A 26143-nucleotide genomic window follows, 5' to 3' on the forward strand; every position below is an offset into this window, starting at 1 on the left:
ACACACACTACCAAAACACTGTTAGCTCACTTTCAGATGTATGAGTGGTTTTGCTTCTTAATGTAAAACCTTTTACTCTTCATTTTTTTAGTCATTATTTATCAATGGTCTTCCACAGAACAAGCTGGTCATTTGTGGTCTGCAGAAAGTTTAACTGGCCTTTAAGTGTGTTTACATGTTTTTAAAACACAAACCTTAACATCTAGAAAACATAAAATAAATAAAACACATCAAATTTCTATTTGCTTGTGTATTTATATATATGTATTTTATGTGTATAGCCTGTTAATTTAAAATGAGAAGCACTACACATCTTAAAAGAACTAAAGAATATTTCTGAATTTCATAATAATAATAACTTGTATAGTTCTTTCCAGAGTCCTTGAGAGTTGTACCGTCTAAGGAGGCCTAAGGAACAGGGGCACTCAGCACACCTGAAAACTACCATTGTCACAGTGCCTCTATATTCCTGTCTCTGAAACACTTCATGAAAAGTTGGAAAGTAAGAGATACACCATTCACACTGCTTATAAAACCTAGTAAACATCATATATAAATAACTGAAAACAGAATGCTTTTATGGCTAATTTGACAACTCTGTTTGATGTTAATCTCTGTACATTTGGCATGGTAGAAATTATGACCTTCAAGTATATAGCAAAATTTAAAAGAGAAAAATTCAGTATAACCGACCAAACTTGCTTCATTACATATAAATACCACTAAGCAGGTCAAGAAAACCTAAAACAATCAGCTGTGATACTTGAGATGCAAAATCTTCCTGTAGGTAAGTGGATCACAGTTGTTATTTACTCTAGAAAAAGGAAATACAGAGGTCAACTTAAGACATAATGCCCAGTCAAGCTGATACATGATATATAATGATAAGGGGTATATAATATCTAAAAGCAGTTTCTTGAGTTATGATTCAATCACAAATGTCCATGTTCAGGCTGCTGACAAATCTGGGAACTATTATTAAATGCTGAATCACCATTCTTTTTATTATTATTATTATTATTATTATTATTGAGATGGAGTCTCGCTCTGTCACCCAGGCTGAAGTACAGTGGCGTGATCTCGGCTCACTGCAAGCTCTGCCTTCCAGGTTCACACCATTCTCCTGCCTCAGCCTACTGAGTAGCTGGGACTACAGGCGCCCGCCACCACGCCTGGCTAATTTTTTGTATTTTTAGTAGAGACAGAGTTTGACCGTGTTAGCCAGGATGGTCTCGACCTCCTGACCTCGTGATCCGCCTGCCTTGGCCTCCCAAAGTGCAGGGATTACAGGCGTGAGCCACCGCGCCCAGCCTCTTTATTATTTTTAAATAAATGTAGATATGTGTCAACCATTCCATTTTTTAAAAATAATAGGCTGGACACAGTGGCTCATTTCTGTAATCCCAGCACTCTGGGAGGCCAAGGCAGGAGGATCACTTGAGCCAGGAGTTCAAAACCAGCCTGAGCAACATAACAAGACCCCATCTCTGCAAAAAATTTAAAAATTAGCCAGGTGTGGTGGCATACACCTATAGTCCAAGCTACTCACGAGGCAGAGGCTGCAGTGAGCCATGATCACACCACTGCACTCTAGCCTGGGTGACAGAGTGAGACCCTCTCTCCAGGGGAAAAAAAAAGAAGAAGAAATAACAACTCTTGAAAAAAACAAGTACTGCATAAAATGCTGCCTTACCTTCATGACATCTCTATATGACCGAATAGCTGAGATTTTTCTCTTTTCATCTTCATCTTCCAGGCCTTCTTCTGCAGCCTCATAGCCCTCATCATTGCTACCGTCAGCTTCTACCGTGTTGGCCATGTGATCAATGAGCTGCTCTAGGGGAGGGCTTAATTCCCTTTCTTCATTCTCCTTCAAACCGTAGTCCAGTGCTTTATAAATAATAATTCCCAAAGATTCAATGACCTAGGAACATTTAAAAAAGTGGTTAATGGAGATGACTGAAGAGCTTTCTAGGACTAATTGTGAGGCATAAAATGTTTAGTATGATTTTTTCCCTCAAACCAACATACAACACATACACAAACCCTTTTTATATTCTCTTAGATTTATACTTTGTGTTAAAATCTGTATTTGCCATTCATATATAAAATATTAAGCGAGGTGATTTTCCACATTTCCAAAAGGTATTTCTGAGAACAGATACAGTTATCAAAGAATATATCCTCTCAGAACTCTTATGTCAATGTTTATCTAATTAGAGATTCACAGATATCCCAAGTATCTGAAAGATTGAAAACTCAGTTACGGGTAGCAATTAACTTAAGCCTAAACAACAACAAAAATCTATTCATATCCATGTATACACACTTCTCTAGTTCCATTCAATCATTGAAAACACATCTCTGTCAGATGATGCAAACAAATGAGAGACCTTTTGCAAACCCTGAATTTTCAAGGCAGCTCACAGATAACCCTCCCTACCACACACCTCCATCAATATTACTGCCGGGCAAATGAACCTCATTTATGAACAGCAGATACACCACTGTTGCATACCACCTTGACAACTGCTCCAGACTTTGGCCAATACAGGAAATCCCACTTTATTTCTCAATACTGCCTTTCTGCTATATAAAAAAAAATCACATATAAAACCTTTTAATTTTATTGTTCTCTCTCTCTCTCTCTCTCTCTTTCTCTCTCTCTCTAAAGAACACTGGCAGCCAGCGCGTTGGCTCATGCCTGTAATCCCAGCACTTTGGGAGGCTGAGGCGGGCAGATCACTTGAGGTCAGGAGTTTGAGATCAGCCTGGCCAACATGGCGAAACCCTGTCTCTACTAAAAATACAAAAATGAGCTCGGTGTGGTGGCGTGTGCTGGTAATCCCAGTCTCTTGCAAGGCTGAGGCAGGAGAATCGCTTGAACCGGGGAAGCGGAGGTTGCAGTGAGCTGACATTGCGCCACTGCACTTCAGCCTGGGTGACTGAGCAAAACTCTATCTCAAACAAACAAACAAACAACAACAACAACAAAAATAGGCAATGAAGCCAAATAATTAAAATTAAATCCTGACTTTTACCACTAGCCTGCTGCCTCAGGACAAATCATTTTAGTGATGACTTTTCTCATCCGTTAAATGGGGATGTCAATGATACCTCCATTTAATAAGATTCTGTTAAGACTATGCATTCACTATGCATGGAAGTACCTGGTATAATATCTGACTTATTACAGGGACTCAATAATGTTCTCACTGCCCTCTCCTTCCTTTAGCCCACTCTTTTCCAATGTTTATCAGTTACTCCCAAAATAAAATCTTTCATTTTCATTATTTCATTTATAGCTGGTAATACCACATTTTTTTAAAAGTGCATCACAAATAAAAAAGAAAGCCAGAAGTTTCTAACATGAGTTAAACACAAAAGAGTCATTGAATGTAGCTCTTAAAAGCACTCACTCAAAATTCTCTACAAAAATTCAAAAATTCTCTACAAAATCTGAAATCTACTTTACCAATGAAATAACATTTTCTCAACACTAGCATTCAAAGTGAATATCATGCTTAAAAATTCTTAACTTCTAAGTTTTTAAACAATACTGTTTTAAAATATTTCTTACTGAAAATATGTAATATTTACACTGGATTTATGGTCTGACCTGGCACTGTAGTCATTCTTTTCTTTTTTTTTTTTTTTTTCTTCTTTTGAGACAAGGTCTCACTCTGTCACCCGGGCTGGAGTGCAGTGGTACAATTATGGCTCACTGCAGCTTCAACATCCTTGGGCTGAGGTGATCCTCCCACCTTAGCCTCCCTAGTAGCTGGGAAAACAGGTACACACCACCAGGCCTGGCTAATTTTTTTTGGAATTTTTTAGAGATAGGGTTTCACCATGTTGTCCAAGCTGGTCTCAAACTCCTGGACTTAAGCAATTCGGCCTCTCAAAGTGCTAGGATTACAGGAATGAGCCACTACGCACTATTTTCTATTATAAAAATGAATTTAAACAATGGATCTTCTAAGTTCCGAGGCAATTGACTACTTTAGTTATCCCTCCTGGCAGTGTCCCAGGACAACCCCCACTTTGTCCACCAGCCTGTTCAGGAGAAGGTACCATTTCAGTGCTTCCCTGGCACAGGGTACACATTGCTCTCACAGCATGTACCATTCTCACCACAGGCAGGTGCTGTTTAGGGCAGGGATTTTAACTTTCAAAGACAGCAGAGCATAACACTGTGGTGTGCATTAGAAAAAAACTTGTTAAACTGAACCTAGGGCAGTCGCTTTAACTATCAGAGCGTCCCTACTAATACAATGAAAGCCTCAGAAATCAAAAAGTTAGATTACATTCAGTATATATATTTTTAAGGCTGAGATGGTCTTGTTGCAATTATTCCCAGTGAGAAATCACAATTAACTGAGTTTTACATGATTGGATGACTCTAACCATCTATACAACCCTCCCCTTCTTTTTTTGTTTTGCTTTTTGTTTGTTTGCTTCTGTTGTCGTTGTTTTTTGGTTTTTTTTTGAGACAGAGTCTAGCTCTGTCGCCAGGCTGGAGTGCAGTGGCGCGATCTCGGCTCACTGCAATCTCCACCTCCTGGGTTCAAGCGATTCCCCTGCCTCAGCCTCCTGAGTAGCTGGGAGTACAGGTGTGCACCACCATGCCAGGATACTTTTTTGTATTTTAGTAGAGTCGGGGTTTCACCATGTTGGCCAGGATGGTCTCGATCTCCTGACCTCGTGATCCACCCGCCTCAGCCTCCCAGAGTGCTGGGATTACAGGTGTGAGCTACCGTGCCCAACCAACCCTATCCTTCTTCCTAGGGAGGTGGGAAAAACCCTGTTATACAACCCTATCCCCTCCTCTAGAGCTGGGGGGAGAAAAATCACAAAACCATTGCAAATACCAACACCAGCGATGGCTTCTAACCATAGCAAAGACCCAAGAATCACTCAGCAAGCTTGCTCTTTTCTCTGCTCAATTACCTTGCCTACAGGAGCTAATCCATTCTTCTTCAAGAAGTCATTTTATATCATCTTTCTCTTTAATCCAACACTGTTTTCTGCCTCTCTAGGGCTCAGCTCCAAATAAAACAATCATTTTCCCACTTTCAAATGTACAAACTGATAGGAATCTATACTTATTTGCCCTTCCTTCCTTTCACAGTGGAGGAGTAGGTCTTATATTCCTGTTTAAATGTCAGCCCCACTCTCCTAGCCCCTCATACCCTCCAATGCAATCCCATTTCTGTGCTCCCTTTACCAGCAAACCTCCCGAAAGGGCAGTAGCAATGCTGATAGTAGCAATGATGAGGGCTATGGGGCTGCAGAAGGCCTGGAAAATGAAGATGAAAAAAGAAAAATCTCAGGTATTCGTTTGTATAGAGTCATGAAGGTAAGGCAGCAGTTTATGTAGTACTTGTTTTTCTCAAGAGTTGTTATTTCTTCTTTTTTTTTTTCTAGAGAGACAGGATCTCACTCTGTCACCCAGGCTAGAGTGCAATGGTGCGATCGTGGCTCACCGCAGCCTCTGCCTCCTGAGTAGCTGGGACTACAGGTGTATGGTGACACTGGCTAATTTTTAAATTTTCTGCAGAGATGAGGTCTTGCTATGTTGCTCAGGCTGGTTTTGAACCCCTGGGCTCGAGCAATCCTCCTGCCTTGGTCTCCCAAAATGCTAGGATTACAGACATGAGCCACTATCTGTAATGAGCCCATCTCTCCTTTCCCTCCTTCCATTCACTGTTTAATTCATTCCCATCTAACGTCTTTCCTTTTGAAACCACTGAAACACAAATACTAAAGTCACAAACAATCTCTATATATGAAGTTTAACCCATCCTCATCCTAAATGACTGCTTAATAGCATCCAACACAAGTGACTCATTTCTTCCGTTCTAAACACTCTGGATTCTAGATTTTCTCTCAGCAACTACTTCTCAATCTGTCTACAGGTCCTTCCTCCTGCAACTGTTTAATTGATGGAGTTCCTCAGAGCTCATGCACTCTACTTTCTTCCAAAATCTCTTGCAAAGTGCTCTTATACATAGCCAATGCTATAAATACAATATGTATTCCGATATTTCCTTAACTTATATTACTAATCTACAGTTTGTCTCTGGGATGCAGGCAATATATCATATGGTCTACTTAATACTTCCATGTGAATAAGTAATAAGTACCTCAAACCATAATGTTTGTTTATTGTCTACTTTCTCCACTAAAATGTAAGGTCCATAATGCTTTGGATCTTGTCTATTTTGTCACCATTGTGAACAAAATGCTGTATGTTATACAGCACTTGGTTCATAGCAGATGCTAAATAAATATCTCATAATTAAATTGGTAAGTTGCTTTATAACAGTAATACATCTACTTCTGAGTTCCTTTTTGTATATATAAAATAAAATATTTAGTAGAAATCTTTTCAAAAACTTATAGAATTGTATTCTTAAAAGTCTGGGTTGTGGTCGGGCGTGGTGGCTCACACCTGTAATCCCAGCACTTTGGGAGGCCAAGGCGGGCAGAAAAACACAAAAACAAAATTAGCCGGGCGTGGTGACGGGCGCCTGTAGTCCCAGCTACTCGGGAGGCTGAGGCGGGAGAATGGCATGGCAGGAGGCAGAGCTTGCAGTGAGCCGACATCTCGCCACTGCACTCCAGTCTGGGTGACAGAGCGAGACACCGTCTCAGGAGAAAAAAAAAAAAAAATCTGGGTTGGGAGTGGGGTGGAGCAAGATGGCTGAATAGACGGCTTTATTGATCATCAGCCCTGCAGGAACACCAAATTTAACAACTATCACAAAAATGGCACCTTCATAAGAACCAGAAATCAGTACCAGGTTTTAACTTCAGATCACTGAAAGAGGCATCAAAGAGGGTAGGAAAGACAGTCTTGAATTGCTGATGCCACCCCTCCCCCACCCCCTGGCAGCGGCCATGGGCTGCAGAGAGAGAATCTGTGTACTTGGGAAAAGAAAAGCACAGCAATTGTGAGACTTTGCACCGAATTCAGTGCTGTCCTGTCACAGGGGAAAGTAAATCGGGCTGAGGCCAATGCCCACTCACAGAGGGAACATTAAGACCAGCCCTAGCCAGAGAGGAATCGCCTAAATGCCTATCCCAGTAGTGGGAACTTGAGTTCTGGCAAGTCTTACCACTGCGAGCTTAAGTGTTCTGGGGCTCTAAATGAACTTGAAAGGCACCCTAAGCCACAAGGACTGCAACTCCTGGCAAGTCCTGGTGCTGAGCTGGGCTCAGAGCCAGTGGACTTGTGGGGTACATGACCTACTGAGACAGCAGCCAGGATGGCTAAAAGAGTACTTGCTCTATCCCTCTCCCAACGCCAGGCAGCACAGTCCGCAGCTCCAAAAGAGACCCCTTTTTTCCACTTGAAGAGAGGAGAGGGAAAAGAGGACTATGTCTTGCACATTGGATACCAGCTTCAGCCACAGCAACACAAAATAAGGGAGGAGACCACCCCTCGTATTGTCTTATGCAGAATTTCTGCCTCCAAAGAAGAAGTAAAAACTAAAAGGCAGAAACGAAATCCACAAGCAGACAGCCCGGCACCACACCCTTGGCCTGGTAGTTAAAGATCAACCCCTGACCTAATTGGTTCTTTGCATAAAAAAAGCACTGTGAAGATCCCTGTCCTATTCTGTTCCATTCTAATTACCAGTGTTTGCAACCCCCAGTCACATACCCCCTGCTTGCTCAATCTATCACGACCCTCTCACGCGGACCCCCTTAGAGTTGTGAGCCCTTAAAAGGGACAGGAATTGCTCACTCCAGGAGCTCTCTTGAGACAGGAGTCTTGCCGATGCTCCCGGCCGAATAAATCCCTTCCTTCTTTAACTCGGTGTCTGATGGGTTTTGTCTGCGGCTCTTCCTGCTACAAGAACACCAGGCAGTCATGAGACCCCCATTCCAGGCCCTACCTAATGGATTTCTAGGTATACCCTGGGGCAGAAAGGAACCTGCTGCCTTGAACAGAAGGAACCAGTCTTGGCAGAATTCATCACCTGCTGACTAATGAGTCCTTGGGCCCTAAATAATCAGCAGTAATACCCAGGTAGTATGCCATGGACCTTGGGTTAGACTACAGGATGAGTTGGCTTCAGGTGAGACCCAGCCCCTTCCCAGCTGTGGTGTCTAAGGTGAAAGACTTCTTGTGCTTGAGTAAAGCAGAGGGAGAAGTAAAAGGGGCTTTATCTTGCAATTTAGGTACCAGCTTGGCCACGGTGGGGTAGAGCACCAAGTGGGCTCTTGGGGCTCCCAATAAGAGGACTTGGCTCTAGGACAGCATTTCCGGATCTGCACTGGGCCAGAGGGGAGCCCACTGCCCTGAAGGGTGAGCCCAGGGCCTGGCAGCATTCACTAAAAACTGACTGAAAAGGCCTTGGGCCCTCAGTGACCATCAGCAGTAGCCTGGCAGTACTCCCCATGGGCCTGTGGTGGTGGCCATGGGGTGAGGCTCTTATGCCTGTGGAAGAGGTGAGGGAAGAGTGGGAAGGACTGTGTCCCATGGTTTGAGTGCTAGCTCAGCCACAGTAGAACAGAATACCAGGCAGAACAGTAGGCAGATTTCTAAGGTTTCTGACTCCAGTCCCTAGTGACCAGACAGCATCTCTAGACCTACCCGGGGCCTGGGGGAACTTGCTGCCCCGAAGGGAAGGACAAAGGCCTGGCTGGCTTTGCTACCTGCTGAGTGTAGAGCCATAGCGCCTTGGGCAAATACAGGCAGTAGCCAGGTAGTGGTTACAGTGGAGACTTGGGCAAGACCCAATGCAGTGCTGGCTTCAAGTCTGACCCAGTGCTGTCCCAGTGGTGGCAGCTACAGGGGTGCTTGTGTCACCCCACCCCCAGCTCCAGGTAGCTCAGCAGACAGAGAGAGAGAGAGAGACGAGAGAGAGAGAGAGAGAGACTCTTGTCTGTTTGGGAGAACAGATCTTCTAGACAGAAAATCAACAGAGAGGCCGGGGGCCATGGCTCACGCCTGTAATCCTAGCACTTTGGGAGGCCAAGGTGGGTGGATCGCTTGAGGTCACGAGTTTGAGACCAGCCTGGCCAACATGGCAAAACCCCATCTCTACTAAAAATACAAAAATTAGCTGGGTGTGGTGGCGGGCGTCTGTAATCCCAGCTACTCAGGAGGCTGAGGCAGGAGAATCACTTGAATCTGGGAGGTGAAGGTTGCAGTGAGCTAAGATCGTGCCACTGCATTCCAGCCTGGGCAACAGAGCAAGGCTCCATCTCAAAAAAAAAAAAAAGACAGAAAATCAACAAAGAGACATTGGACTTAATCTGCACTGTAGACCAAACAGACCTAGTAAATATTTACAGAACATTTCATCCAATGGCTACAGAATACACACTTAGTACATGAATCATTCTCAAGGATAGGCCATATGTTTTGTCACAAAACAAGTCTTAAAACATTCAAAAAACAAAAAACTGAAAAAATATCAAGCATTTTATCTGACCACGATGGAATAAAATTAGAAATGAATAACACGAGGAACATTGGAAACTATATAAACACATGAAAACAATATGTTCCTGAATGACCAGTGGGTCAACAAAGAAATTAAATAGAAGTGAAAAATTTCTTGAAACAAATGATAATGGAAATACAGCATACCAAAACCTATGAGGTACAGCAAAAGCAGTACTAAGAGGGAAGTGTATAAGCACCTACATTTAAAAAAAAAAAAACTTCAAATAAACAACCTAAAAATGCATCCTAAAGAACTAGAAAACTCCAAATTAGTAAAGGCAAAGAATAAAGATCGGAACAGAAATAAAAGTGAAACAACACAATACAAAAGATCAACAAAACAAAAAGCTGATTTTTTGAAAAGACAAATTGACAAACCTTTAGCCAGACTATGAAAAAAAGACAAAAGACCTAAATAAATAAAATCAAAGATGTAAAAGGAGACATTAGAACTGATACCAGCTGGGGGCGGTGGCTCGTGCCTGTAATCCCAGCACTTTGGGAGGCCGAGGTGGGTGGATCATGAGGTCAGGAGTTCAAGACTAGCCTAGCCAAGATGGTGAAACTCCATCTCTACTAAAAATACAAAAATTAGCTGGGCATGGTGGCACGCGTCTGTAATCATAGCTACTTGGGAGGCTGAGGCACAGAACTGCTTAAACCTGGGAGGCGGAGGTTGCAATGAGCTGAGATTGCACCACTGCACTCCAGCCTGGGCAACACAGCAAGACTCTGTCTCAAAAAAAAAAAAAAGAACTGATACCTCAGAAATTCAAAGGATTATTAGTGTCTACTATGAACAACTACATCCCAATAAATTGGAAAATTTAGATGAAATAGATAAATTCTTAGACACATACAACCTACCAAGATTGAACCATGAAGAAATCCAAAACCTGAACAGATAAATAGTAAGTAATGAGCGCAAAGTGATAAAAAGCTTCCCAGCAAAGAAAATCCTAGGACCCAATAGCTTCACAGCTGATTCTACCTAACATTTAAAGAAGAACTAATACGAATCCTTCTCAAACTATTCTGAAAAATAGGAGAGAATATTTCTTCCAAACTCATTCTCAAAGGTGAGTAATCCCCCGACATCAAAACCAGACAAAGACACATCAAAAAAAGAAACCTACAGGCCAATATAACTGATGAATATTAATGCAAAAATCCTCAATAAAGTACTAGCAAATCAAATCCAACAACACATTAAAAAGATCATTCATTAAAACCAACCCAGTTGTTGCATAGAGCTGATAAATTTCTCCGAATAAACACAGAAATTGATTCGCCCAGTCTTAACACTTGAGGAAGTTTCATTTGTCTTATCCAAGTTCCTTTCTCAGAAAACCACCCATCAGGCCTCCCAGAGTATCAAGGAGCTGAAACTTACCAGATCACTGCACCTGGACAATGAGAGGTCAAATCCCCCACCCATCATGATTGCCTAGCCGACCACCTGCTTCCTGTTGACCAACTTCTTTTCCTTACTCCTCCCTAACTCTTGTTTTCCACACATGGGTACATTTCTTCCCTGTATATAAACCCCTAATTTTAGTTGGCCATGGAGATGATTTCAGACTGATCTCCCATCTCCTCGGCTGCAGCACCCAATTAAAGTCTTCTCCCCTGGCAATAACTGTTGTCTCACTGACTGGTTTTCTGTCCAGCGAGCAGCAGTACCTAAACAGAATCCCTGGCACTTTGGCAACGGAATGAAAACCAGACAAAGACTTCTCAAAAAAAAAAAAAAAAGAAATTTTGGATACTAAATACCTAATTATTAAAAAAGAAAAATAAAAAAAGAAATCTACAAGCCATTATCACTGATGAATGTTGATGTAAAAATCCTCAACAAAATTCTAGCCAACTGAATTCAACAACATATTAAAAAGATCATTCATCCTAACCAAGTGGGATTTTTCCCAGGGATGCAAAGATGGTTCAACATATGCAAATCAATCAATCTGATACATCATATCAATAGAATGAAGGACAAAAACCATATGATTATTCCAACTGATGTTGAAAAAGCATTTCATAAAATTCAACATCCCTTCATGATAAAAACCCTCAAAAAACTGGGTATATAAGGAACATATCTCAACACAATAAAAGGCATATACGAGTAACTCATGGCTAGTATCATACTGAGTAGGGAAAAACTGAAAGCCTTTCTTCTAAGATCAGGAACATGATAAGGATACCCCCTTTCATCACTGTTATTCAACACAGTACTGGAAGTCCTAGCTAGAGCAATCAGACAACAGAAAGAAATAAAGGGCGTTGAAATTGAAAAGGAAGAAGTCAAATTATACTTGCTTGCAGATGATATGACCTTATATTTGGAAAAATCTAAATCTGAACCCCTCCCGAAAATCTATTAGAATTGATAAATTCAGTAAAGTTGCAGGATACAAAATCAACATACAAAAATCAGTCACATTTCCATATGCCAATAGCAAACAAGCTGAAAAAGAAATCAAGAAAGTAATCCCATTTACAATAGCTACAAAAAAAAAAAATACCTAGGAATTAAAGTGAAAGGTCTCTATAATGAAAACTATATAACACTGATGCAAGAAATTGAAGAGGACACACAAAAATGGAAAGATACTCGATGTTCATGGATTGGAAGAATCAACATTATTAAAATGTCCATATTATCCAAAGCTATCTTACAGATTCAATACAATCCCTATCAAAATACCAATGACATTCGTCACAGAAATAGAAAAAAAAATCATAAAATTTACATGGAACCACAAAAGATCCAGAATAGTCAAAGGTATCCTAAGCAAAAGGAACAAAACTGTAGGAATCATGTTAACTTTAAACTATACTACAAATATACAAACAATACTGTGTCCGGAATTGGTGGGTTCTTGGTCTCGCTGACTTCAAGAATGAAGCTGCGGCTCCTCACGGTGAGTGTTATAGTTCTTAAAGATGGTGTGTCCGGAGTTTGTGCCTTCAGATGTTCAGATGCATCCAGAATTTCTTCCTTCTGGTGGGTTCATGGTCTCACTGGCTTCAGGAGTGAAGCTGCAGACCTTCGAGGTGAGTGTTACAGCTCTTAAAGACCCAGGGCGTCTGGAGTTGTTCGTCCCTCCCACTGGGTTCATGGTCTTGCTGGCTTCAGGAATGAAGCTGCAGACCTTGGCGGTGAGTGTTAACAGCTCATAACGGTGGTGAGGACCCAAAGAGTGAGCAGCAGCAAGATTTACTGCAAAGAGTGAGCTTCCAGTGTGGAAGGGGACCCGAGCCGGTTGCCACTGCTAGCTTGGGCAGCCTGCTTTTATTCCCTTCTCCGACTCCACCCATATATTGCTGATTGGTCCATTTTACAGAGAGCTGATTGGTCCGTTTTGACAGGGTGCTGATTGGTGCGTTTACAAACCTTGAGCTAGACACAAAAGTTCTCCAACTCCCGCCTCAGGAGCCCAGATGGCTTCGCCTAGTGGATCCTGCGCTGGGGCTGCAGGTGGAGCTGCCCGCCATGCGCCCGCACTCCTCAGCCCTTGGGCGGTCGATGGGACTGGGCACCGTGGAGCAGGGGGCAGCGCCCGTTGGGGAGGCTTGGGCCTCATGGGAGCCCACAGCAGGGGGGCAGGGACAGGGCTCGGGCATGGCAGGCTGCAGGTCCCAAGTCCTGCCCCGCGGGCAGGCAGCTGAGGCCCGGTGAGAATTTGAACGCAGGCAGGCTGGCAGTGCTGGGGTACCCAGCACACCCTCTGCAGCTGCTGGCCCGGGTGCTAAGACCCCCACTGCCCAGGGCCGGTGGCGTCGGCCAGCCGCTCCAAGTGTGGGGCCTGCCGAGCCAGTGCCCACCCAGAACTCATGCTGGTCCGTAAGCGCCCGGTGCAGCCCCAGTTCCCGCCCGCACTTCTCCCTCCATACCTCCCCGCAAGCAGAGGGAGCTGGCTCCAGCCTTGGCCAGCCCAGAGAGGGGCTCCCACAGTGCAGCAGTGGGCTGAAGGGCTCCTCAAGCATGGCCAGAGTGGATGCCAAGGCCTGAGGAGGCACCAAGAGTGAACAAGGGCTGCTAGCACATTGTCACCTCTCACTACAATATACAAATATATATATATATATATAAAATACCACAAATATACAAATACTACAACTATATTACACTACAAAGCTACGGTAACCAAAACATCATGGTACTGGCGTAAAAACAGATACACAGACCAATGGAACAGAATAGAGCACTCAGAAATAGATCCATACATCTACAATGAATTCGTTTTGGACAAAGTTGCCAAGAGCATACACTGGGGAAAAGACAGTCTCTTCAATAAATGGTGGGAAATAAATGAGAAAACTAGATATCCACATGCAGAGGAATGAAACTAGACCCCTATCTATCGCTATGTACAAAAATAAAATCATACTGCATTAAAGACTTAAATCTAAGACCTCAAACTGTGAAACAAATGTGTCCGGAATTGGTGGGTTCTTGGTCTTGCTGACTTCAAGAATGAAGCCACGGACCCTTGCAGTGTTACAGTTCTTAAAGATGGTGCCGGAGTTTGTTCCTTCAGATGTTTAGATGTGTCCGGAATTTCTTCCTTCTGGTGGGTTCCTGGTCTCGCTGGCTTCAGGAATGAAGCTGCAGACCTTCGTGGTGAGTGTTACAGTTCTTAAATGTTCCTCCCATCCAGAGTTGTTCGTCCCTCCTGGTGGGTTTGTGGTCTCGCTGGCTTCAGGAGTGAAGCTGCAGACCTTCGTGGTGAGTGTTACAGCTCATAAAGGTGGTGCGGACCCAAAGAGTGAGCAGCAGCAAGATTTAGTGCGAAGAGCAAAAGAACAAAGCTTCCACACTGTGGAAGGGGACCCCAGCGGGTTGCCACTGCTAGCTTGGCAGCCTGCTTTTATTCCCTTATCTGGCCCCACTCACATCCTGCTGATTGGTCCATTTTACGGAGAGCTGATTGGTCTGTTTTACAGAGAGCTGATTAGTCCGTTTTGACAGAATGCTGATTGGTGCGTTTACAATCCCTGAGCTACACACAGAGTGCTGATTGCTGCATTTACAATCTTCCAGCTAGACATAAAAGTTCTCCAAGTCCCCACCAGATTAGTTAGATACAGAGTGCTAATTGGTGCATCCACAAACCCCAAGCTAGACACAGACTGCTGATTGGTGCATTTACAATCCTCTAGCTAGACATAAAAGTTCTCCAAGACCCTACCCAACTCAGGAGCCCAGCTGGCTTCGCCTAGTAGATCCTGCACCAGGGCGGCGGGTGGAGCTGCCCGCCAGTCCCGCTCTGCGTGCCTGGCACACCTGCACTCCTCAGCCCTTGGGCGGTAGATGGGACCAGGCGCCGTGGAGCAGGGGGTGGTGCCCATTGGGGAGGCTCGATCTGCTTAGGAGCCCACGGGGTGGGGTCGCGGGGGCTCCGGCATGGCAGGCTGCAAGTCCTGAGCCCTGCCACGCGGGGAGGCGGCTGAGGCCTAGTGAGAATTCCAACACAGTGTGGGCAGGCCAGCCTCTCACTGCCCTGGGCTGGCGTTGCCAGCTGGGGGCTCTGAGTGTGGGCCTAGCGAGCCCGCACCCACCCGGAACTCGTGCTGGCCTGCGAACACCACGCGCAGCCCCGTTGCCGCCCGCGCGCCTCACACCACACCTCCCTGCAGGCAGAGGGAGCCGGCTCAGGCTTCTGCCAGCCCAGAGAGGGGCTTCCACGGTGCAGCAGCGGGCTGAAGGGCTCCTCAAGCATGGCCAGAGTGGACATCGTGGCCTGAGGAGGTGCCAAGAGCAAGCGAGGGCTGCTAGCACGTTGTCACCTCTCACTACTACAAGAAAACATTGGGGAAACTCTCCAGGATGTTAGACTGGGCAAAAATTTCTTGAGTAATAACCCACAGCACAGGGAACCAAAGCAAAAATTGACAAATGGGATCACATGAAGTTAAAAAGCTTTTGCCAGTGAAGAAAACAACAAAATGAAGAATCAACCCAAAGAATGGGAGAAAATATTTGCAAACTATCCATCTGACAAGGGGTTAATAACCACAATATATAAGGAGCTCAAACAATTCTATAGGAAAAAATCTAATAATCTGATTAAAAATGGGCAAAAGATCCGAATAGACATTTCTCAAAATAAGAATTAGAAATGGCAAATAGGTATATGAAAAGGTGCTTGACATCATTGATTGTCAGAGTAATGCAAATCAAAACTACAATGATATCTCATTCCAGTTAAAATGGCTTCTATCTAAAAGGCAATAACAAATGCTGGTGAGGATGTGGAGAAAAGGGAAGGAACCCTTGTACACTGCTGGTGGCAATGTAAATTAGTACAACCACTATTGGGAACAGTTTGGAGGTTCCTCAAAAAAGTACCAATAGAGTCCATACGATCCAGCAATCCCGCTCCTAGTTATATACCCAAAAGAAAGGAAATCAGTATATCAAAGAGGTATCTGCACTCCCATGTTTACTGCAGCACTATTTACAATAGCTAAGATTTGGAAACAACCTAAGTGTCCATCAACAGATAAATGGAGAAAGAAAATGTGGTACATATATCTGATAGAGTACTATTCAGCCATGAAAAAGAATGAGATCCTGTCATTTGCAACAACATGAAGGGAACTATATGTCATTATATTAAGTACAATAAGCCAGGCACAGAAAGACAAACTTCATGTGTTCTTACTTATTTGTGGGAGCTAAAAATTAAAACAATTCAACTTGTGGAGATAGAGAGCAGAAGGAAAGGCTGAGTGCGGTAGCTCACATCTCTAATTCCAGCACTTTGGCATGCCAAGGCGGGTGGATCACTTGAGGTCGGGAGTTCGAGACCAGCCTAGCCAACATGGTGAAACCCCATCTCTACTAAAAATACAAAAAATTAGCCGGGCATGGTAGGATGCATCTATAATCCCAGCTACTTGGGAAGCTGAGGTGGGAGAATTGCTGGAACCCGGGAGGCAAAGGTTGGCAGTGAGCCAAGATCACCCCACTGCACTCTAGCCTAGGTGACAGAGCAAGACTCCATCTCAAAAAAATAAAACAAAACAAACAAAACAATAACAACAAAAAGAACAAATAAGACTAATATTTGCTAGCACAACAGGGTGACTACAGTTTAAAATAATTTAACTGTACATTTAAAAATAAGCAAAAGAGTATAGTTGGATTGTTTGTAACACAAAGGATAAATGCTTGAAGTGATGGAGACCCCATTACCCCAGTGATTATTACGCACTGGATGTCTGTATCAAAATATCTTATGTAACCCATAAATACATACACCTACTACATATCCCCACAAATTAAAAAGAAAAAAGAAATATTTAAAAATCTGGCTTAGCAAGAAAAATCGTTTGGCTATCTTTGAATATAGGTGGTCTCCTTACGCAAGGTACACTGAATTTAGGTTCTTCTTTTTAAAATATAAACCAAACTAGAATAGATCATTTAATTTTTTTTTTTTTTGAGATGGAGTTTCGCTCTTGTTGCCCAGGCTGGAGTGCAATGGCATGATTTGGCTCACTGCAAGCTCTGCCTCCCAGGTTCAGGCGATTCTCCTGCCTCAGCCTCCCGAGTAGCTGGGATTACAGGCATGCGCCACCACGCCCAGCTAATGTATTTTTAGTAGAGACAGGGTTTCTCCATGTTGGTCAGGCTGGTCTCGAACTCCCGACCTCAGGTGATCCGCCTGCCTTGGCCTCCCAAAGTGCTGGGATTACAGGCTTAAGCCACCATGCCTGGCCATTAAATTATTTTTACCAAGACCACCATCACCACTATCATCACCTCCCATCATTTTATTACTACATCTCCACAGTCTCTTATCTAAAATCTTTAAGGTTAGCTGTGTTTGTGAGTTCATAATTTTCAGATTTTTAGAAAGGTTTATAAAAGACATCCCATATCTTTTGTACTTTTCCTAAGTGGGATCTGGGTCAGAATCCTGTAGTCAACACATTAATATTCCTATAGTGAAATATATGAATATTTACAGCTAGCAGGAAAAGAAAGACTATTTATATACATAGTCTCATATCAGTTCAGGTTAAATTTTGCCACCAAATGAGTTTGGGTGCCACAACTGCAAAAGAACTTTTGATTTTCTGAGCTTTTTGAATTACACAGTAACAAATAAGGGCTGTACAATAGTACTATCACCAGCAACATTAGTACAATTTTCTGACCTCTGGGAAGGATTGTGAGTTAATGAGATTGACAATAACAGCATCCAAGTTAAGTTTACAAAGTTTTCCTTTTGTAATCAGAAAACCAGCATTCAGTTTGATTCATTCTTTCTTATTAGTGGGAGAGCAAGAGAAATAAGAAGGATGGCACAGACTCTATATCCTACCCACATTTTCATCCACTAAAATGTTCTAACATCAGAGATTTACAACCTTGTTTATGCTATGGACCTCTTTAGTATTCTGATGAAATCCATTAATTTCTTATCTTAATAATGTATTTGTTTTGTTTTCTGTTTCTGAGACATGATCTCACTCTGTCACTCAGGCTGGAGTGCAGTGGTGTAATCATGGCTCACTGGAGCCTTGACCTCCTGGGCTCAAGTGATCCTCCCATCTCAGCCTCCAGAGTAGCTAGGACCACAGGCACCTGCCACCAACACCTGACTAAATTTATTTTATTTTCTTAACATTTTATTTTATATTTTTTGTTTTATTTTATTTTATTATTTTATGTTCCAGGATATATGTGCAGGATGTGGAGGTTTGTTACATAAACATGTACCATGGTGGTCTGCTGCACCCATCAACCCATTACCTAGGTATTAGGCCCAGCATGCATTAGCTATTTTTCCTGATGCTCTCCCGCCCCCCGCCCCCAATGCCTGGCTAGTTTTTTAAAAATTTTGTAGAGACAGGGTCTCACTATGTTGCCCAGGCTGGTCTTGAACTTCTGGGCTCAAGTGATCCTTCTGCTTCTGCCTCCCAACGTGCTGGGATTACAGGCATGAGCCACCACACATAGCCTATAGTAATGTCTTTAAATGCATACAACACAACTTCTAAGATTATAAAATAAACTATACTAAAATATAGTTACCACAGTAACAAAATTATAGTTTCATGTATATGCTTCTTTATACATACATTAAATTACATGATATTGGCAGATGCAATTAATTTTAGAGTGGTGATGAGTATATTTGAGATATCTGCAACCACTGTAATTTAACATGAAAAGATCTGTGTTTTCTATTGGTGACAACACGAATATGCTAATACTATTGTGGTTTATCACTTAGATTCACAGTTGAATGAAATGTTTAATTTCAGTTACAGGGTAGCAAAAGTAATGATGCACTTTCTCCCATTCACACTCACAGATACCCCCAACCCCGATTATGAATCCCTGTTCTATACTCATTTAAAAAAAAATCTGAGTTCTAGGTATATGGTGTTGATCTATACATTTATATAAGAAAGTATTATCTATGAGCATCAAAATAATAGAAATTTCACACAACTATTATATTAATCTTTTTTTTAAGAGATGGGGGTCTCCAGCCCAGGCTGGAGTGCATTGGCCCTTCATAGGTTTGATCATAATGTACATCAGCCTAGAACTCTTGGCATCAAACAATCCTCCTGCTTCCGCCTCCCAAGTAGCCGGGACTAGAAAACTCTCATATTTGCTAAATTCATTTAGGTTCCTATGAGTAGATATAAATTAGAACATTATGAGATATTCCAATTATTCATAAAAACAAATGGAATCGTGTTACCTGAATGTAAAAACTTCATCTATATAGTCCAATGAATCTTCTAAAAATAGTTGTGATACAAGAAATATTTATTGTCCTTTTCCATATTATTGGCATCAGTTGTATCTATAATCCTTTAGCCCTTTAGAAGATTCTTGGGGCAAATAAAAGACCCCAAAACTGTTACCACTCAAAATAGAACAAGATACCAAAAAAGAAAAATTAAAGGAATATAAAATTATTTAAACACTTTAGGAGTTACAGAAGAACATAAGATGAAAATATACTACTAAGCCAAACAAATCTATTTTTATGTACAAAAGCATTCTGAAATGTGTAAATATTCAAGAGCAAACTATTAAATTCTATCTTTTTCTAATGAATAAAAATCATACATAAAGCCAATGTAAACAGAGCATATATATTATGTTTTACATATCTTCAGTTTCTTAAACAGCTATTCTTTTCCTGAAATTCATGTTGCATAAAAGGGGCTTTTCATACTGATACAAAAAGCATAGTTTTACAATGTTAGGTTAGAATTAGCCAAGTTCATCCTAAAATTCATATGAAAAAATAAACTAGCAAAACATCCAGGAAAATTAAAGGGTCCCAGCTCTATCACATACTTAAGGATCTAATCAATGATTAGAGCAGTGTGACCCTAGAGCATAAACAGGCATACAGACTAATGGAACAGACCCAGTGGGCAAAGAAAGTTGGACTGGGTAGTGGCAGTCATTGGAAAAAAAATGAAACCAAGAAACTACTAGGAGAATAAAGGGGGCAAATTAGAGAAGACTTCCCTAACTATGAGTCAAACTCTAGAAGCCATAAGGAGAAAGACAGTTATGTTAAACATGAAACACATGTATAAGGCAAAACAAAAATTTTAAAACACCATGAACAAAGTAAAAAACAAAAGACAGTTTCTAAATCCACATGTAAGGAGCTTAGAAGTCACTACTCTATTCTGACAACAAGTAAAAAGCTGAACAAATGGAAAAATCAACAACTCTCCCTGGATCCATACAGATGAGAGCAGAGGGCAAACCAATGTCCCCAAGATTGGAGAGGCAGAGAGGTGAATATAGGTATTCGTGGCTTCCAGAGTAGAGCATTATAAGTGGAAACCGCCCTGGGAACCAGCGCCAGGGTGGGAAAAATTGAATGGTAACTGACCAAGTGCTAGGAGCTTAGCACGGCAAGCCTAAGAATTAAAAACTCCAGGGGACCTGGTCAGAGGAGGACCCTCACACTTTTGTATGTTTTACCTAAGAGAACTGAAAGCTCCAAAACTGAAAAGCAAAGAGAACAAAGACTGGGGAAAAACAATAACAAAAAACAAAATGGAGTATCTAAGGACTGTGGGACAACTATTATACAAAAGGTGTAAATTATGTGTAATAGGAATAACAAAAGAAGAAAGAAAGAAAAAGAAAAGAAAAAGACACCTGAAGGAATAATGACCAAGAATTTCCTCCAATTATTGTCAGACATCAAACTACAGGTCCAAAAATTTAAAGAACATCGAGTATGATAAATGCCAAAAAACTACACACAAGCCTATCAGTTTCTAACTACAGAAAACCCAAGATAAGGCAAAAATTCTTAAAGAAGTTAAAAGGACAAAAAACACACCTTACCACCTATGGAGGAACAAAGATAAGAATTACATTTGACTTCTCAGAAACCATGCAAGCAAGAAGAAAATGGAAGGAAATATTCAAAATGTTAAGAGGGGGGAGGGACAGCATTAGGAGATATACCTAATGCTAAATGACCAGTTAATGGGTGCAGCACACCAACATGGCACATGGATACATATGTAACAAACCTGCACATTGTGCACATGTACCCTAAAACCTAAAGTATAACAAAAAAAAAAAGTCAAGGTTAAAAAAAAAAAAACAGTCAAGAGAAAAAACTGCATCAACCTAGAGTTTTGTAGTCAGCAAAATTACCCGTCAGAAGTGAAGGAGAAAGAAAAACTTCTCCTTTTTTTTCTTTTTTCTATTGGGAGGGAGCCTCGCTCTGTCGCCCAGGCTGGCGTGCAGTGGTGCAATCACAGCTCACTGCAGCCTCTGCCTCCTGGGTTCAAACGATTCTTCTGCCTCAGCCTCCCGAGTAGCTGGGATTACAGGTGCACACCACCATGCCCGGCTAATTTTTGTATTTTAGTAGGGATGAGGTTTCACCACGTTAGTCAAGCTGGTCTCAAATTCCTGACCTCAAATGATCTTCCCGCCTCAGCCTCCCAAAGTCCTGGGATTACAGGCGTGAGCCATTGCGCCTGGCCAAGACTTTTCAAACAAATAAAAATTGAAGAAATTTGTTGCCAGTAGACATGCCTTGCAAGGAATGTTAAAAGAAGTTCTTGGCCAGGCGTGGTGGCTCACGCCTGTAATCCCAGGAATTTGGGAGGCCGAGGCAGGCGGATCATGAGGTCAGGAGTACGAGACTAGCCTGGCCAACATGGTGAAACCCCGTTCTATAAATACAAAAGTTGGCTGGGCGTGGTGGTGCACGCCTGTAGTCCCAGCTACTCGGGAGGCTGAGGGAGGAGAATCACTTGAACCTGGGAGGCGTAGGTTGCAGTGAGCCGAGATTGCGCCATTGCACTCCAACCTGGGCGACACAGCGAGACTCTGTCTCCAAAAAAAACACAAAACAAAACAAAACAAAACAAAACAAAAGTTCTTTAGGCCGGGTGTGGTAGCTCACTCCTATAATCCCAGCACTTTGGGAGGCCGAGGCTGGCAGATCACCTGAGGTCAAGAGTTTGAGACCAGCCTGGCCAACATGGCAAAACCTCATCTCTACCAAAAATACAAAAGTTAGCTGGGCATGGTGGTGCATGCCTGTAATCTCAGCTACTCGGGAGGCTGAGGCAGGAGAATAGCTTGAACCCGGGAGGTGGAGGTTGCAGTGAGCCAAGATTGCATCACTGCACTCCAGCCTGTGCCACAGAGTAAGACTCTGTCTCAAATAAAAAGTAAATTAAAAAGAAGTTATTTAGAGAGAAAGAAAATAATATAGGTCAAAAATTCAGATCTACATAAAGAAAGGAGGAGCACTGAAGTAAAAATAAGTGATGGTAAAATAAAAACTTTTATTTTGCTTATTCTTAATTGGTTTAATAGCTAACAGTTTGTTCAAAATAATAATAGCAACAATGTATGCAATTATGTATGCTTATGTATATATCTTATTCGAGATTATTTCATTAGAACAGGGCACTCACATTACCTATCAAGAGGTAGAGTGTTATTTGAACTGGGCTTAGATTAGCTGTAAATGTATACTAGAAATTTTAGGGAAACCAATAAAGAAACTCAATAAAAGAATCAATAATTAATAACCTTCCAAAACAGAAAGCACCAGGACCAGATAGGTTCACTGGTGAATTCTACCAAACATTCAGAAAGAAATTATGCCAAGCCTCTACAATCTACCTCAGAATATACAAGCAGAAGGAATATTTCTAATTCAGTCTATGAGGCCAGCATTACCCTAATACCAAAAGCAGAAAAAGATATTACGAGAATACGACAGACCAATATCTCTCATGGACATAGATGCAAAAATCTTCAGTAATCGGGTGGAGCCAAGATGGCCGAATAGGAACAGCTCCGGTCTACAGCTCCCAGCCTGAGCGACACAGAAGACGGGTGATTTCTGCATTTCTGTTTCAGGTACCGGTTTCATCTCACTAGGGAGTGCCAAACAGTGGGTGCAGGACAGTCGGTGAGGCGCACTGTGCGCGAGCCGAAGCAGGGCGAGGCATTGCCTCACTCAGGAAGCGCAAGGGGTCAGAGAGTTCCCTTTCCTAGTCAAAGAAAGGGGTAACAGATGGCACCTGGAAAATTGGGTGAGTCCCACCCTAATACTGCGCTTTTCCAATGGGCCTGGAAAACGGCACACTAGGAGATTGTGTCCCGCACCTGGCTCGGAGGGTCCTATGCCCACGGAGTCTCGCTGATTGCTAGCACAGCAGTCTGAGATCTAACTGCAAGGCAGCAGCGAGGCTGGGGGAGAGGCGCCCACCGTTGCCCAGGCTTGCTTAGGTAAACAAAGCAGCCAGGAAGCTCAAACTGGGTGGAGCCCACCACAGCTCAAGGAGGCCAGCCTGCCTCTATAGGCTCCACCTCTGGGGGCAGGGCACAGACGAACAAAAATTCAGCAGGAACCTCTGCAGACTTAAATGTCCCTGTCTGACTGACAGCTTTGAAGAGAGTAGTGGTTCTCCCAGCACACAGCTGGAGATCTGAGAATGGACAGACTGCCTCCTAAAGTGGGTCCCTCACCCCTGAGCAGCCTAACTGGGAGGCACCCACCAGTAGGGACAAATTGACACCTCACTCGGCCGGGTACTCCTCTGAGACAAAACTTCCAGAGGAACTATCAGACAGCTGAATTTGTGGGCTCACGAAAATCCGCTGTTCTGCAGCCACCGCTGCTGACACCCAGCCAAACAGGGTCTGGAGTGGACCTCTAGTAAACTCCAACAGACCTGCAGCTGAGGGTCCTGTCTGGTAGAAGGAAAACTAACAAACAGAAAGGACATCCACACCAAAAACCCATCTGTACATCACCATCATCAAAGACCAAAAGTAGATAAAACCACAAAGATGGGGAAAAAACAGAGCATAAAAACTGGAAACTCTAAAAAGCAGAGCACCTCTCCTCCTCCAAAGGAACGCAGTTCCTCACCAGCAACGGAACAAAGCTGGACGGAGAATGACTTTGACGAGCTGAGAGAAGAAGGCTTCAGACGATCAAACTATTCCGAGCTACGGGAGGAAATTCAAAACAATAGCAAACAAGTTAAAAACTTTGAAAAAAAATTAGAAGAATGGATAACTAGAATAACGAATGGAGAGAAGGGCTTAAAGGAGCTGATGGAGCTGAAAGCCAAGTTTCGAGAACTACATGAAGATTGCAGAAGCCTCGGTAGCAGATGCGATCAACTGGAAGAAAGGGTATCAGCGATGGAAGATGAAATGAATGAAATGAAGCGAGAAGGGAAGTTTAGAGAAAAAAGAATAAAAAGAAATGAACAAAGCCTCCAAGAAATTTGGGACTATGTGAAAAGACCAAACCTACATCTGATTGGTGTACCTGAAAATGATGGGGAGAATGGAACCAAGTTGGAAAACACTCTGCAAGATATTATCCAGGAGAACTTCCCCAATCTAGCAAGGCAGGCCAACATTCAGATTCAGGAAATACAGAGAACGCCACAAAGATACTCCTCGAGAAGAGCAACTCCAAGACACATAATTGGCAGATTCACCAAAGTTGAAATGAAGGAAAAAATGTTAAGGGCAGCCAGAGAGAAAGGTCGGGTTACCCACAAAGGGAAGCCCATCAGACTAACAGCTGATCTGTCGGCAGAAACTCTACAAGCCAGAAGAGAGTGGGGGCCAATATTCAACATTCTTAAAGAAAAGAATTTTCAACCCAGAATTTCATATCCAGCCAAACTAAGCTTCATAAGTGAAGGAGAAATGAAATACTTTACAGACAAGCAAACGCTGAGTGATTTTGTCACCACCAGGCCTGTCCTAAAAGAGCTCCTGAAGGAAGCACTATACATGGAAAGGAACAACCAGTACCAGCCCCTGCAAAAACATGCCAAATTGTAAAGACCATCGAAGCTAGGAAGAAACTGCATCAACTAACGAGCAAAATAACCAACTAACATCATAATGACAGGATCAGATTCACACATAACAATATTAACTTTAAATGTAAATGGGCTAAATGCTCCAATTAAAAGACACAGACTGGCAAACTGGATAAGGAGTCAGGACCCATCAGTGTGCTGTATTCAGGAAACCCATCTCACGTGCAGAGACACACATAGACTCAAAATAAAGGGATGGAGGAAGATCTATCAAGCAAATGGAAAACAAAAAAAAGGCAGGGGTTGCAATCCTAGTCTGATAAAATAGACTTTAAACCAACAAAGATCAAAAGAGACAAAGAAGGCCATTACATAATGGTAAAGGGATCAATTCAACAAGAAGAGCTAACTATCCTAAATATATATGCACCCAACACAGGAGCACCCAGATTCATAAAGCAAGTCCTGAGTGACCTACAAAGGGACTGAAACTCCCACACAATAATAATGGGAGATTTTAACACCCCACTGTCAACACTAGACAGATCAATGAGACAGAAAGTTAACAAGGATATCCAGGAATTGAACTCAGCTCTGCACAAAGTGGACCTAATAGACATCTACAGAACTCTCCACCCCAAATCAACAGAATATACATTTCTTTCAGCACCACACCACACCTATTCCAAAATTGACCACATAGTTGGAAGTAAACTCTTGCCTCAGCAAATGTAAAAGAACAGAAATTATAACAAACTGTCTCTCAGACCACAGTGCAATCAAACTAGAACTCAGGATTAAGAAACTCACTCAAAACCGCTCAGCTACATGGAAACTGAACAACCTGCTCCTGAATGACTATTGGGTACATAATGAAATGAAGGCAGAAATAAAGATGTTCTTTGAAATCAACGAGAACAAAGACACAACATACCAGAATCTCTGGGACACATTCAAAGCAGTGTGTAGAGGGAAATTTATAGCACTAAATGCCCACAAGAGAAAGCAGGAAAGATCCAAAATTGACACCCTAACATCACAATTAAAAGAACTAGAAAAGCAAGAGCAAACACATTCAAAAGCTAGCAGAAGGCTAGAAATAACTAAAATCAGAGCAGAACTGAAGGAAATAGAGACATAAAAAACCCTTCAAAAAATTAATGAATCCAGGAGCTGGTGTTTTGAAAAGATCAACAAAATTGATAGACCACTAGCAAGACTAATAAAGAAGAAAAGAGAGAAGAATCAAATAGATGCAATAAAAAATGAAAAAGGGGCACTGATCCCACAGAAATACAATCTACCATCAGAGAATACTACAAACACCTCTATGCA

The 26143-nt window shown here is 42.3% G+C and overlaps 1 protein-coding gene across 4 annotated transcripts in view; it reads right to left on the reverse strand.

The window, feature by feature from the left end:
* The window catches only part of SPIRE1 (spire type actin nucleation factor 1), a 222721-nt gene that overhangs the window by 103225 nt on the left and 93353 nt on the right, over window positions 1–26143 (reverse strand). For all 4 annotated transcript variants that reach the window (XM_030810796.1, XM_030810795.1, XM_030810794.1 and 1 more), the window contains exon 3: window positions 1694–1924. In XM_030810796.1, coding sequence (XP_030666656.1) covers window positions 1694–1924 — 231 coding nt within the window. The remainder of the gene's footprint in view (window positions 1–1693; window positions 1925–26143) is intronic.

Source organism: Nomascus leucogenys, chromosome 4, assembly GCF_006542625.1.
Source record: "Nomascus leucogenys isolate Asia chromosome 4, Asia_NLE_v1, whole genome shotgun sequence".
Classification (NCBI taxonomy): Eukaryota; Metazoa; Chordata; class Mammalia; order Primates; family Hylobatidae; genus Nomascus; species Nomascus leucogenys.